This window comes from Brugia malayi, assembly GCF_000002995.4.
Source record: "Brugia malayi strain FR3 genome assembly, contig: Bm_v4_ChrX_scaffold_001, whole genome shotgun sequence".
Classification (NCBI taxonomy): domain Eukaryota; kingdom Metazoa; phylum Nematoda; class Chromadorea; order Rhabditida; family Onchocercidae; genus Brugia; species Brugia malayi.
Window position 1 is genome coordinate 16,243,175 of NW_025062479.1, and position 14,591 is coordinate 16,257,765.

General features: G+C 30.8%; 3 protein-coding genes and 1 non-coding gene across 5 annotated transcripts; 2 read left to right on the forward strand and 2 right to left on the reverse strand.

Moving 5' to 3' along the window:
• Positions 1-1,506: 1,506 nt before the first annotated feature.
• On the forward strand, positions 1,507-2,682 carry Bm228 (Uncharacterized protein; the record flags this gene model as incomplete). The annotated part of the gene is made up of 4 exons (XM_001896990.2): positions 1,507-1,731; positions 1,892-1,963; positions 2,109-2,216; positions 2,584-2,682. The coding sequence occupies 4 exons, from the start codon at positions 1,507-1,509 to the stop codon at positions 2,680-2,682; spliced, it is 504 nt and encodes a 167-aa protein (XP_001897025.1).
• A 5,691-nt stretch (positions 2,683-8,373) lies between these two features.
• Positions 8,374-8,544, reverse strand: Bm8744 (Uncharacterized protein; the record flags this gene model as incomplete). Its single annotated transcript, XM_043075056.1, has 1 exon — positions 8,374-8,544. The coding sequence occupies one exon, from the start codon at positions 8,542-8,544 to the stop codon at positions 8,374-8,376; it is 171 nt and encodes a 56-aa protein (XP_042930990.1).
• A 107-nt stretch (positions 8,545-8,651) lies between these two features.
• Bm15533 lies at positions 8,652-8,769 on the reverse strand. The gene has a single exon (XR_006227924.1). It is a non-coding gene; the product is annotated as an Unclassified non-coding RNA Bm15533 (non-coding RNA).
• A 173-nt stretch (positions 8,770-8,942) lies between these two features.
• Bm4895 (Dual specificity mitogen-activated protein kinase kinase 7. -TRUNCATED-, putative) lies at positions 8,943-13,426 on the forward strand (the record flags this gene model as incomplete). Of its 2 annotated transcripts, XM_043075057.1 has the most annotated exons (9): positions 8,943-8,979; positions 10,040-10,219; positions 10,619-10,701; positions 10,923-11,096; positions 11,298-11,417; positions 11,737-11,880; positions 12,332-12,475; positions 12,662-12,919; positions 13,349-13,426. In XM_043075057.1, the coding sequence occupies 9 exons, from the start codon at positions 8,943-8,945 to the stop codon at positions 13,424-13,426; spliced, it is 1,218 nt and encodes a 405-aa protein (XP_042930991.1). The 2 variants fall into 2 exon arrangements, with proteins under 2 accessions (XP_042930991.1, XP_001897024.2); XM_001896989.2 differs by lacking the exon at positions 8,943-8,979 and having other exon boundaries at positions 10,216-10,219.
• Between the last annotated feature and the right edge of the window lie 1,165 nt (positions 13,427-14,591).

Consider the following 14,591-nt stretch of genomic DNA (forward strand, 5'->3'; position numbering starts at 1 on the left):
TGAAATTTTAAAATTTACTTGCAGAATATTCATCTTAGTGTAGAACCATTGAATATTTAGCTCAATTTGAATCGAATAGTTAAATTATGCAATTTTGGTATTGCTGAGCGTTAACTGATTCCGAGGCTTTAACATAAACCGTCTAGTTATTCCGCTTATATGTCAATAAGTTGTCGAAAACTTTTACGTTCAAAATATTATTACTTTAAAAAAAAGAGTAAAGAAAGAACAAAAATAAAAAAAATGTTCTGAATTTAATTTTCGGCAGAATTTTTTTTTGGCATTTTTTAATAAAAGAAATTTGCTATTATCGTAACAAATCTGCAACAAAATTTCTGCAATGCTTGTTTATTACTTTAAAAACGATGATTAAATTTTTTTACATTAAAGTCAAAACTTATCAATAAAAAAAAGCTAATTAAGTACAAATTTTCAAAGAAAAAAGAAAAAACAAGGTGTTGTATATTAATGGAGATAAATTTTACTACTGTTCCAATAACTTAGGCGATAATCATATTTACCGCAATCATCGTCACATCACATGTTTTTTAAACTGTACGGTATTGAATTATAAATTTATTAAGGCTAATCAAGTTTGTTATATAAGTCTTTTATAAGCATAAATTTTTATACTGGTAATGATACAAAAATTTTGCTAAATATAGGTATTGATAACTTTACATTCGACTCGAATTTCAGTTCTGCTTTGAAAAAAAAAGTGTTATTCATAGCTTATTTTTAATCTACTTATCGAGATTATAACAACAGTGTGTCTGAAAAGTTACTGAATTACACATTTATAATTCAACAAAAAGCAAGCAATATTTCCATTCAAATCTCTGAAATGTAACTTATAGAAATAGCTGAATTTATACAGACACTTGATTACTGTCTTTCTTCATTTTAAGTAGCATTTAATATAAATTACAACGTGTAAAATTCATTTGGATAAAAATCAATCAAATGTTGAACAAAAAGTTTTTCCAAAAAAGCGGATTATTTATACATATACATTTTTTTTCAAACTAAGCTGCTTAATTTTGACATCAATAATGTATTTATGAAAAACTGAAATCAATAATCTTTGAAGCGTTTATAAAGCACTGTGAGTTTTTCTTTTAAGTGTTGTGACATTTTCATTTACTATTTTTTTAATGCTTTTTTTAACCTTAACTTACATTGAAAGAATTGTTCCATGATTTTGATGCATTTATGAGAAAATTTACGATGTTGTCGCTACATCAAAAAATGATAACTGGGAAGAAAATGATTAAAACATGTGGAACACCAAACATAATTCATTTATTCTATACATAAGTTAACAATAGTATTTAAATTTGTAACAATTCGATGATAAATAAGTGTGCGTGAGATTGATATTCTTGTAATTCTATTGAATTTATAGTGGTATTTCCATCGAGTATCTCAATAAAACTTTGCAGAAGGAAAAGATCAACGCTTATAACTCTTTTTGTAAGCATTCTAAAACATATATAAAATAGAACGATGTACACCTGGAAAATTATTATGGAATTATTTGGTGGATTCAGTATTTATCACTTAATTTTTCTTGCAAATGAATTGAACGCAATTACTGCCGGTCCGGTTTGTAGCAGAACGTTTAGTGAACAGGACATGGAGATACAGTCCACAACCCATCGGGCTTCCAGTTTGCTATGTTGTGGACAGGACATGAAGATGCAGCCGACAGTAATAACAAAAGAAAAGAAAGTAAACAATTCCAGCGAGATAGTGCAAATATAAATCTTTGATCTCATCAAGAAATTTTTGCTAAAATGATGAGTTGCTGTTAGATTCACTGCAACTATTACAAATGATCATTTAGACTATTAATTCAATAAAATATTTCAAGATAATGAAATATGTTTAGTTAATGGAATTATTGACCTCTCTAAAGAAGCGGCATTCCATTTGTGAGCCACAGCAAAGTCTCATTCATGAAGTAAGTCGAAATCTTTGATTGTGACTATTTCGGAGCTATTCAACAGTCGAGGTTTCAAAAAAAAAAGTTAAAAATATTTGGGAGTCAATTAATATAGTAGATGGCTTTTTTATTGTATCAAAAGAAAGCAATTTTTGAATTACAGATTGATAATGGTGCAGTAGCAAGACAATCACTTATTAATTATTCAAATCTTTTCCAATCATCCTTGGGTAGCAGACTGGTCAAATTCATGTTAGAGAATGGAGCATATGTAAGTTATCAATTAAATTATTAATTGCAACTACTGATTACATAAAATATTAAGTGAAAATTATCAGATGGTTGATATTCTGAAGCTGAAAAAATTGGAAATTTTTTTCTGGAAATTTTCTCCGAAATTCTTTGTCGTGATACCAATGGCAGTTTTCCACTGTTTTTCCTTTTTTTTTTTTTTTTTTTTTTTTTTTTTTTTTTTTTTTTTGAAAAAATACTAACTTTCATTGATTGCAATCATTACTGCAACATTATTAATGCATAATTGCTCTCACTAGTTGTACATAGCTATAGTTCGTTCATGAAAGTAAATGAAAATCATTTTATGACTTTAGTATGGATAATTTTGTTATGAAATTTTATAGGATTATGGCCGACCATTTGTGCTCGAAGATACCAGTAAATATTATCTTGCAAAATTCATTTCGAAAAATTTTATGAAATCCTGTGATGATATGTATTAATAAATCTCTAATTTAACTGTTATAAAAATCAAGTGATTGTTTCCACATTTTGTTTGTACAGAAAGGAATGATTTTCCGTAAGCCTAAATCTAAATGTTAGCAAAAGATGGGAATGAATGGAACGATTGTAATAGTGCACCACTGTCAAGGGATAATGGATCAGAGAAATATCAAGCTTAACAAATGATTATTTAAGGGTTTACTTCTGTTAAGCGTCGCTCACATTCACTTTCATTTGAAGTGTTATCAATTTATCAGTCTGTCACGAAATCCTCTACTCCACAAAGCCTCAGCCATTCCTTTTTCTTCTAGAAATTCATTTATATTGGTGTGTTACTCCAAGAAAAAAACTGGCTTGCATTATCGCTCAAAATTCATTCTCGATACCACGTGTGATATGATTTCCAGAAGAACTACTCTTGTAGTAAATCATGTAAATAGATTATATCTTTTCATTACTTTGTTCTCGGTTTTGACAATATATTTTCTTTGTTGACAATATAAATTCTCCAGATATTTCTTGTGATTCCCAGCGTTTTTCTAGATTCCATTTATTTCTACGTAATGATTAGTGAAACCGATAGTACAAACGTAGTAAAAAAAACCTGAAATTGTTTCAAAAGGAATTCTTCTAAACCGTTGAAGTTCTCTTCTGAATATTGTTTAACCAGAATAGACTGATACAATTCCTATGAGAATGATGCAGTTCCAATTCCAGAAACGCCTTCTCTAGTCTCGTTACATTTTTCATTATTCGAAAGTGTAGTAACATTTCTGTTAAATCAGAAAGCATTATAGATCTATGACATAGGACTTCATTCAACTTCTTTTTATTGCTGAAATATTTTTGGAGACTTTTGACAATTTTTTTAAAACGATCGAAACAGTGTCCATAGTGAATTTGATATTTGATTCTTTCCAGTTTTGCTTCGCTATATTTCTCTTAAATTGCTGGAGAGCTTACTCGTCATCACTCTCTTTGGTCGGCCCTGGGCACTCATAAGTCCTAACTTGACTGATTAAACTAATGCTTTGCAGCTGTCCCACTTGATATCACACTCTTGTTGCAAGCATTTATATATCTAATACTGGCCTTAGCTTTTATTCGGAGCAAATGAAATCTTAATTTTAATTCTTACATTTTGTCCAGATTGATAAATATGAAGTTTTTGACGCTGATGAGAAAATCGAATTGCGTCCAGTAGTCTTTTACTGCATCTAATTCTTACTTTTCCATTGTAGAGTTCACATTCCGGTCGTTGTTATTTGCAATTTATCTGTTAAGTATTCTATGTAGTTAGCTTCTCAATCGATGATCTCCTTATTTCTGATTTTTACATTGATCTTTGCTTTCATCTTATAGCATTTTTTAAGCACCCTGTTACCAAATGAGGCGATACTTAATTCTTCATTTTCTCTTCCTTGAAAGTTTAGTCGATTGGCCAAGTTCATTAACATCAGTGATAATATCATATCATACCAAATAGATTTTGTTTAAATTTCAGGATCATCTATGACTCTGATTTCATTATACAGAAGTAAAATTCTTACCTTTTGATCGTTTTTAATTAGCTACTCTTCCATTCGTTACTGTTTGCACCTTTTTTTCCTTTCGTTTGTTAATGACCTTACTACAAAATGAATAAGGTCTTTTCCTGACTAAATGTCGGTTTGGACTTTTTTTTTGATTTTTTCCGTTATTTTATTTGATTTCTAAGGTTTTGTTGAAACTAAAACTATGGTTCTTCCCCTTTGTTTCCCAGAACTGTTGATTTGTGTCTGATTTAGATTCTGCATTTCTTCCTTTCCTGTTACTAAAAGTTTAACTCCTAGTCACATCGTTTCATGTGATTAATTTTTCTAGGAACTGTCGGAGTTAGTTGATCGACCATAGTTCTTGGCCCCCTTTTGCTGATGCACTTTATACAGTACCCAAACAGGTAATCTGCTTTCAGTAATAATTTTGTTGCTCGTCTGCTCTGGATTCTCTCCAATGAATTCCCATTTTCTGTTATTTTCCTTGATAAGTTATGGCAGAGCACAGATTGATCATATATATATATATATATATAGAGAGAGAGAGAGAGAGAGAGATAGAGAGAGAGATAGAGAGAGAAAAGAGGGAGTACTGAGGGGCTGTAGACTGTTCTTCGATAATGATTTCATTTTTTATTGCAGCAGGGGACCTTTACAAATGACTGAATTGATCAGTGATCAGACACTTTTTTATAATATTCTGTTTATGCATATAAGATTAGTTAGAACTTGGAAGATGAGAATTTGGTAATTATTCTTACACAATTTTAAATGAAACAATCTTAGAAATATTCAAATGTCTTTAGTTTACAAATTTCTATCATACCACATGTTTCGACATATTATAAAATCAATTCCATTTTCTCAACAACGAAGTAGAGAGCACTGCTCACCAAATAAATGTTATTCAGCCACCTTGCGACCTTTTTTGTCTTCATGCAGCAGTCTCCAACAGAAACTTCGACATATCTAGAATAAGTGATGGATCAATCCGAGTGTTCTATGAGGTTCTGAAAGTAATGTATAGACAATCATACTACATTCAAAGCTCCTACTCAGGACAGGGGCCAAATGTTCAATTACAGAAAATTTCTGTCCTGAATTTTTTTTCCGGTGTCAGCCATAAAAAATTTTACTTTTTTAAAATTTATTTTTGATGTTGCTACAATTTAAATGAGTTGACAATAGTATTACAGTGTTTTTTATCACCGTACATATGGTATCATAAATTTGAATTCGTAATAATTCGATGATAAATAAGTGTGCGTGAGATTGATATTTTTGTAATTCCATTGAATTTATAGTGATATTTCTATCGAGTATCTCAATAAAACTTTGCAGAAGGAAAAGATCAACGCTTATAATTATCTTTTTGTATTTCTAAAATATGTGCAATGGAACGAAACTTCTTGGAAAATTATTAAGGAATTACTTGGTGGATTGGGTATTTTTTTTTTGCTAATGAATTGAACGGAATTACTACTTACGACAAAATGCTATATCATGAAGATATGGCCATCAGCAACGACGACAACAAAAAAGCGAGATAAAGTGAACAAAAGTATAATATATTTGTTCTATTCTCGTCAAAATGATGACATTTCTTTCAGATTCATCATAATAATTACAAATGAAGCATACATTAGATTTGGCTATGTAAGATATTTTATAAAAATTTGAACTTTTTCGATCTGACCTTTTACAGCAAAAATTTAGAATAAGAAGCAAAGGTTTTCATTTCTCATCATTCTATCGATAAAAGGGAAATAACACTGGTAATTGAAGGAAAGTAGATTTGCATACTTCTCAGTTTTCTTGATTGTCAAAGCTTGTTTAACTCACTATGTATCTCGACGATGCACTGTGAAAGCAAACTTATTAGAGATGAGACGACATCCTAATTGAATAAGTTAGGTTTAAGCTAGTGATTGTTCATTGTCTCATTCGCGAGATAAAAGTTGCTTCAAAAAACTGATGAAACTGTAAGGTGATATCAATTCCAGCAATGAGCTTTTGTAAAGATTTACTTATTAATTCAGTAGAATATTTCAAGGTAATATTATAATGAAATATAGTTAGCTAATGGAAATATTGCCTTCCCTAGACTCGTTACTTTCCAGCTATCTGCCCAAGCAAAAACTCATTTAGGAATTTCAGTTTCGGAAATTTTCCAAAATTTCTGAACAATGTGTTGGGAATTATATTATAATTATACAATTCCACAATTACACGAACTATACAATTTCCCATACACACAGACAAGCTTGGCATATTTGGGAAAAGTTCACTGATAAAATTGTCATGACCTTTTCGATGGATACTTGCCATTTGAACATTGAGTAAATTGATATCTTAGGAAAATTATCAATCAAATTTTTAATGCCAGTCACAGTCATATAAAATGCATTAAATGGAAACGTTTTTGTCACTAAATGAAAGAAAAAGAGTTCGATATTCAAAAGCTTGGAAAATAAAAAATCTCAAAAACCTTTGTCGCTTTTTGCATTTTTTCGGATGATATTATCGGTGTTAAATTTCGATTGACTCTAATCATTTAAAATGATTATTAGTGTCACAACTAAGTGCAGTCGTGCTGTGTGCAGTTACTGTTTTTAAAAATAAATGAAACTCATAAAGCATATATAAAAATTATGAATTTCAGCTTTCTCGTTAAAATTTTAACCATCTGTTTGTACTAGAGATAAAAAGTTCATCTTGCAAAATTCATTTCAAGAAATTCCATGGCAAACTATAATACGTAATACCAAACCTGCAATTTAATTGTTATAACTTGAATGAAATGATCAAGTAATTTCATCTTTAATTTTCACAAAATTGGATAACTTTTTAAAAGTCAAATGCTTCAACATTTGAAGAAACAGTAATCGAGGCCATATTTTTGTTATTGTCTTTATTTTAAAATACGATACGATAATTGAAAAAAAAAAAAAAAATAAAGAATGAAACAAGTGAAGTAATTATTAATGAAATAAGTAATTAATAATCAATCATTTTCGCATACGTAGATTTCTGAGTAAATCGGATTGAATTAATAGTATTACAATTGTTCAGTTCCTTCATCACGTGATATAAATTAAAATCCGTAATAACTGAATGATGGAAAAGTCTGCATAGCACTGATATTCTTATTAGCATTAATTTTTCTCTCATGAATAAAATTCGTTATTTATATTGACATTGCTGAACATGCAAAATCTTCAATTTGTTTACAATAAAGTTAGATCAACAATTTAATGATAATAAAATATCTTTTTCATAAAATTATAATGATTTTTGAAAAGCCTTTATATATGTATTAAAAGCGGTGGAGAAAAAGACAACGGATTCGAATACTTTTGCGGCTTATGCAATCATATAGCGTCCTTCGCATAAAATCAAAATCAGTGTGAAATGAGCTCAGAGTCAATACCATACATATGTGTAACCAACCCAATAGCCTATTATTAGGTATAACAAAATTTTGAATTTCATTCTTTTTTCCTTCATGAATAAAATCTTTAAAAAATTAATTATTGTTAGTAAAATTGCTAAGAGACTTAAAGTGTTTGTATGATCCAAATTTATATACGGATTGCTGACACAAATCGATTCAAAATCAAATGGTTTCACGAAATAGTCCTAATATCAACGTTGCTAGATGCATTAGTACTAGACCTTTCCTTTTTTCTTCATACTAATTTTCTTGTTTTAAGATATATGTGAAATCAATTATTGTAAATTAAAATCCGAAAATGCCCATTCACAATAAGCTAATTCCTTGATAGATTTACAAATTTAATTACTGAAGTCTGTAACATTCTTCAACTAAAGTTCATTCCTTTGTGTCTTCATTACGCATTGTCAGGTCACAGCAAATGGAATGACCATGGGTTGCTGAAGCAATAGCAAAAGTCTTACCACCTACTACTATTACTAACCCTTCTAGCTATGATTAAAGCAAAATGCATATTTACAAGTACGTTTGTGTATGTGTATGTGTGCATGTATATGTGTGTGTATATATGTGTAGGCTAAGGCTATGTATGGGTCGATAGTAATGAGCGCAGCACAAGCATTAGCTGATATTGGAGGAAAAATGTTTTTCCTTTTCTTCTTTCCATCCGTCCTGGTCTATTAGCCGTATTTCTATAGCAATTATAGATTTGATAAGCGATTAAGCAATCCTTCTTCCAACAATTGCAATACCAGCGGCGGCGGAGGAGTGAGTAGCTCAGGATCCATGGCCAACTGCTGATTTACTATGCCGGAACGGATGGCACGAGATGGACCGAAGAGTGACGACGAAGACGACGATAATATTCTCATCGTATTCCACTCTTATCCGATTCCTCCGACTCATTTTCCTCCTCATACTACTCATCAATTGAGCTATTCTACCAGTTGTTTGCTCATTTAAATCGTTCTTTTCCTTCCATCAAAAAATAGAAATAAAAAAGGAAAGAAAAAGAAAAAACGACCAAGTTGGAGAAAAAAGCGCATATTTCCATTCTCATCCATTTTTTTTTTTTTTTTTTTTTTCGATAAATGGCGAAAATAAACAATCATAGAAACGAAAGAAGAAATAACGAAATATTATTATTTACGAAGTATAAATCTGAAACATTTCGATTTCCCAAATTTTTGTTATCGAATTCAAAAGGAAACGAAAAAATAAAGGAACCTATTGGAAAGTTTCATCATCAATTATCTGATTATCGTCTTCTATGGAGCCAACAATGTCATTACATCAACGGATACGAGGTTAGGCAGCTTTCTTTTTGAAACGATTGATTACGAAAAACTGACCATCTTAAATTTAATATTCCTGATTATTATCATTATTTAATACTACTTTACCAAGCATATTATTATTTATACTACTTTAAAGACAAGTAAATCTTTCCCTTCAAACTTTTTATTTGATTAAAAAGAAAAAAAAAACAAGTTATAAATTCGCAAAAAAAAGAAAAGAAATGAGAAAAAAGATGAACATTGTTCATTAGTTTTCTTAGATGCTTCAAAACATTTCACTGGTAGTTTCACTTTTCGGAATATCTTTCTTATAGTTTAATTTCCCGAAATGCATAAAATGTTTTTGCTCTCATCATCGAAGACAAAAATTCCTTATTGAGAAGACTTATTGAGAAATAAAGTATCAAATATTGCTCATTAAATTTTACTAGATCCAAACCTGTAAATTGATTTTGAAAAGTTAGCACCCAAATGCAATACGCATCACCCCGCCTGGCTACGACTTCAGCGCTTCTAAATGTTGCCCACTGGCAGATACAGCGAGCGCAAAATACATCCAACAACCGACATTTTCCGGTGCTTCGCTATTTGAGCATTAACCTCCTCAGTATTAACTCCGGAAAACCTCCTCAGTATTAACTCTCTCTTCTTATCAATTGTTTTAGCGGATTGCAATGTACAATTTGCAAGTTCTTATCACTGCCTCATCAACTTCCGTTTTCCACCTCGAGTTTTTCGCCTTTCTCTTCCTCTCCGATGAGGCATATTGTTTCAAAAATATTTTTAATCTTTTCTGATTACATCTTCTTTCATTTCAGTTGCTGATTCAAATATTATAAAATATCCCGATGATTTTATCATTCTTTTCTATAATTCCTGTTATAAACCTAGCACTTTTCCTGAAATGTTAACCTTTCTACTTGGCTTAGAAATTACACTAAAGTGATCACTTAAGATTTCACGTCATTCGTATAATGTCGTGACACAGTCTCTCCCTTCCCTGAAAGTTAATTTTACCTAAATCTTACCTAGACCATACAATCTAAATATAGACTTCTAAATATTGTAGAATTTGAATGTCGAATACGGCGATGGAAGCAGGTAAGATTTGCTCCTCTTACGAGACATGTTTTTGCCTCGCGTAGATCATCCAGCGTAGAGCCACAAGTGGTACAAGTTTCACGACCTTTCTCGAATCCAAGCTGCTCATTTCCACCGCAGACCAATCCACTTCCACGACGAATTATGGGTAAAATAAACGATTATAAAAGGAACTTATTTATAGTGTGTATAAAAAAAATTATTCGAATTCATTTTTCTTGTAGATAGTAAGTTTAAATTTTTATCCATGTTGAAACAAGAAAAAGGATGTTAAAGAAGAGGTAACTGAAGCGATAACTGTATTGTAGTCTTTGCAATATTTATTCCTTACTTTACATATTGTTATGGTTTAACTCTATACGTTACTCAAAATAACCAAAATAATTTAACTCTGTGGTCATCTCGATTCTTTATCTAGGTGTGATACACCAGCCAGCAATAATTCGTTATACAAAAATAATTCTTTACGTAAGCGGTTTGTAACTAGTTTTGTAAGCACCATGTAAGCAGTTTTTATTATCCCAAAGTTTAAATATGTTTCTTGTAGTTGATGGAGCACCTCGTCGAAATCTTCCAGAACTACCAACAACTATTTCTCAATCTTCACCTGTCAGTACTGCTGATGATGCGGTATGTCATCTAATTTTTAACTTCTTTTAATGAGAAGAGAAGCGGTAGTTGCTTTTGGATTCCTTTCAGAAACATATTTGGTGAAAAGTTAGAACCAATGTAGTTGAAGCGAATTAATATGCCTTGAAAAAATTAAAGTTGGGAATAAAGATGACTGAATAAACATTTGCTTCGATTCGGCATTTATTGCGTTCATTTTCACATAATAAAATTGTTTTCAGTTGACTAAACGTTTAGCAGAAATTAAAAGATTGTCGGGTCGGATAACTATTATGAAAACTATGTATGAAACAACAAAAGAAAGTCTGAAAAGAATAGGAGAACTTGGTTCCGGTACTTGTGGTGTTGTTTATAAAGCCCGATTCGAACAAACGGGAACGATTATGGCTGTTAAGGTTAGATTACTTCTGTGGTCCGTTAATTTCTCGAAAATTCCTCAAGAAATTCTTTAAAAAATCGTAGTTGTTGCAACTTTTTTAATAAGCGTTTTTGAGGAAAAAACTGTGAATTCTATGATTTACTCAGTTTATTGTTTTGTATAACTTTATCTTATTATAATATCTTATTATCATTTATATCTGTTTTAATAATTTAAGCAAATGGTTATGACATCAGTAGCGGAAGAGAACAAGCGTGTTCTGATGGATTTAGAAGTGGTACTTCGTTCACATGATTGCCCGCATATTGTACGATGTTACGGGTGCTTTATTACTGATGTAAGCTTTGTTTTTTGTTTTTTTTTTTTTTTTTTTTTTTTTTTTTTATATTCTGGATAGTAATAACCTGAGAAATTTGTACTTGAAAAAAATTTTTTTAAGATTTCATCAGTTTTACGAAGTTTTCTTGCTTGTCGGATTGCAATGCATTGTTAACGTGGGGGATGATTATACATTAAATGGAATAGTAATTTGAGGATTGGATATTATCCAATGACATTTCAACCGGACATTTTGTTATTTTTCTCAGGACCCAAGCCTTAATTCTCTGATATTTGAACGAGTAAGATGATTTTTAAGTGAAATTTGAGCGTTTTAGTTTGAAGTACTGATTTGCATGGAATTAATGGCAACATGTCTGGATAAACTTTCCAAACGCGTGCAGGGTGGTTTTCCAGAAGATATCCTTGGCAAAATGGCCGTTTCAATTATAAAAGCTCTGGATTATTTAAAAGTTACTCAGGTGGTAATTATGTTGGCTTATTTTTCTTTGCAATTTTTCTGCATATTGTTAACTGAAAAAGAATAATATGCAGAATGAGAAGTGAGGAGAAAATTCTGTACTGTCGTAATGAAATATGCTAATGACTGAGGTTCTCTCATAATGAATACGATGAAGTCTTAGTGCTGCTGAAGTAAGATGCATTATGATTTTTAACAGATTACATATTTTGGAAACGAAAGAATTATAGTATTTTTATTGCTTGCACAGTACAAAATCTAGCAGGACTTTTTTTTTTTTAGAAAGTAAACGATTTGCCTATTAAACTGCTTCATTTTTGCTCTTTGTTTGACTTGCACTTCATATTGTTCCTAGTCGTAGCTAAATGGAGATGATCAATTATTAAAGAATAAGCCGTTAGCTGTCTTTCAAGAAACTCAAAAAACGCTATCATTTTAAAATTTGCTTGTAGAATATTATTCATCGTGATGTAAAACCATCGAATATTTTGCTTGATTTAAATGGGACAGTGAAATTATGTGATTTTGGTATTGCCGGTCGTTTAGTTGATTCAATGGCTCGAACACGTACTGCCGGTTGTTCTGCTTATATGTCGGTAAGTTATTGAAAACTTTTATGCTGAAGGATTATTCGGTAGAAATAAAATGATTTTAAATTTCATTAAACCAAGGGTCATTTCTATCCCGTGATGTGCCATGCCTATAATGCTACCCATTGTTAGAAATCATTCCCACTGATTAAATCTTATTTTCTTTCAATCTTATATTTATTTTGATCGTAGCCGGAACGCTTGGAAGCTCAAGACGAATATGATGTTCGGGCTGACGTTTGGAGTATTGGAATTTCATTGGTTGAATTGGCCAAAGGTGAATATCCATATCGTGGTTGTAACAGTGAATTTGAAGTACTTTCACGAATTGTTTCTGATCCAGCACCGGTGCTCAATCCTGAAGAAGGATTTTCTCCTATGTTCTGTGATTTTCTGCGTCTTTGCCTTACAAAGAATTATCAGTTTCGACCAAAGTACAAGGAACTTTTAGTATGTTTTCTCAAGATCTTTTTCACTTTTAATGCACTTATCTGTTTATTCATTTAATATCAGTTCTCAGATAACGATAATAGAAGAGAATGTAGTTTTCATCAAATAATTTTAAGACTATTAGGATGATGTAGATTCATGCAAATATGCGGCGTGCGCAAACTTGTTAGGATAAGTTACTTCGTAAATTTGCAGGACGTTGTTTTCAAAGCATGAGGGAGATATTTTTTATTACAGTGCAAGTTTTTTATCCAAGCAGAGACAAACTCAAATGTGATTTGGAAAATTGAGACTGAAATGTGATCTTTTTGATAAAATGAGCTGCTAATTTATTCGCTCAGTTGTTGCATTCTATTCAACCAGATTTTCAAACTGGGAAGTAATGCACAGTTTTTAGTCACTTCGTGCTTTTGCAGAATATTATTTCAGCAGCATGAGTGGGTAATACATTATGAAACTGCGAGAGTGGATGTTGCTGGTTGGTATCAAAGAATCGTCCAGAGTTGATAAATGAATTTTTTTTGTGTGTTGTCATAGATCATACAAAATCCAGGGAAGTTCTTCCGAAAAGCTTATATTCACTATGATGATTTAGTGAGAAGTCCAGATGTGGATTTAGAAGTGTTACTGTTTGAGAGAAAGGTATTGAATATAAAATAGTATAACTCCATTATCTATTTGACAAATTTCGAAATGTAAATAGTTATTGATGAAACATCAATAATGTGCTATTAATTTATTCAAACTTTCACCATCAGTTTTATTTTTTTATCCTGTTCAGTATAACTTTGTTTAGATTACGTTTTCATAATTTGTCTATTCCTTATTCAAATTGTTATCGTGTCAAAAAAGATGGATTTTATGTTATCTAAATGTAATCCTTGCTGAGAATTTTTAGAAAATTTCCAGGTGTTTGTATTCAGTGTAATTATCTTTGCTTTAAAATACATTACATTGTGGTTGCATGCTTCTGTTTATCAATCTCCTTGTAAATTTAGTTATCTCTAGTAGCCGAAAGTTTTAAAGTGTAAGTAGCTTGGTGATATTGTCGGTTTGCTTGCTCATTTATTGCAAAAAATTTTCCGATAAGGTATAACTTCCTGCTTAGATTACTCCGGTATTGGATAATAATAATATTAAGAATAATATTCTCTCATATATATAATATCCTGAGCTTTCTGCAGATAGTTTGGATTGTTTGTGAGTATTATGATTATATATTAGACATGGTAATTCTATACATATCTAGTTAAATTTGTAGTTGAGGTATTCAAAAACTTGAAATAAGAGAGTAAGGGAATGAAGTTTTTTTGCAGTTCGGCCGCTGAAAAAAAGTCCCTGGTGTTTAATATATCCAGTTTTTCATTTTAGTTGTTCAATGCTTTGCAAATTATTTTTTGCGCCTTGTATTGACGTATATTCATTTGCTCTTCACCTATTTTCTGCCATTTAAAAAAAAAAAAAAAAAAAAACGAATATCTGATATTATATTTATCATTAAAAAATTATTTGTTTCTTGCACCAAAATTTCTTTATGTAAAGCGCAGAAATACAAATTATGTTCTGCTTAAGTTTAGAAAACTCCTTTTTGATTCATTTTCCATTGGCCGAATTCTATATTCAGTTTTTAACATTTAGATTTATGAAAAGGAGGCTTTTATAAAAGCTTCTT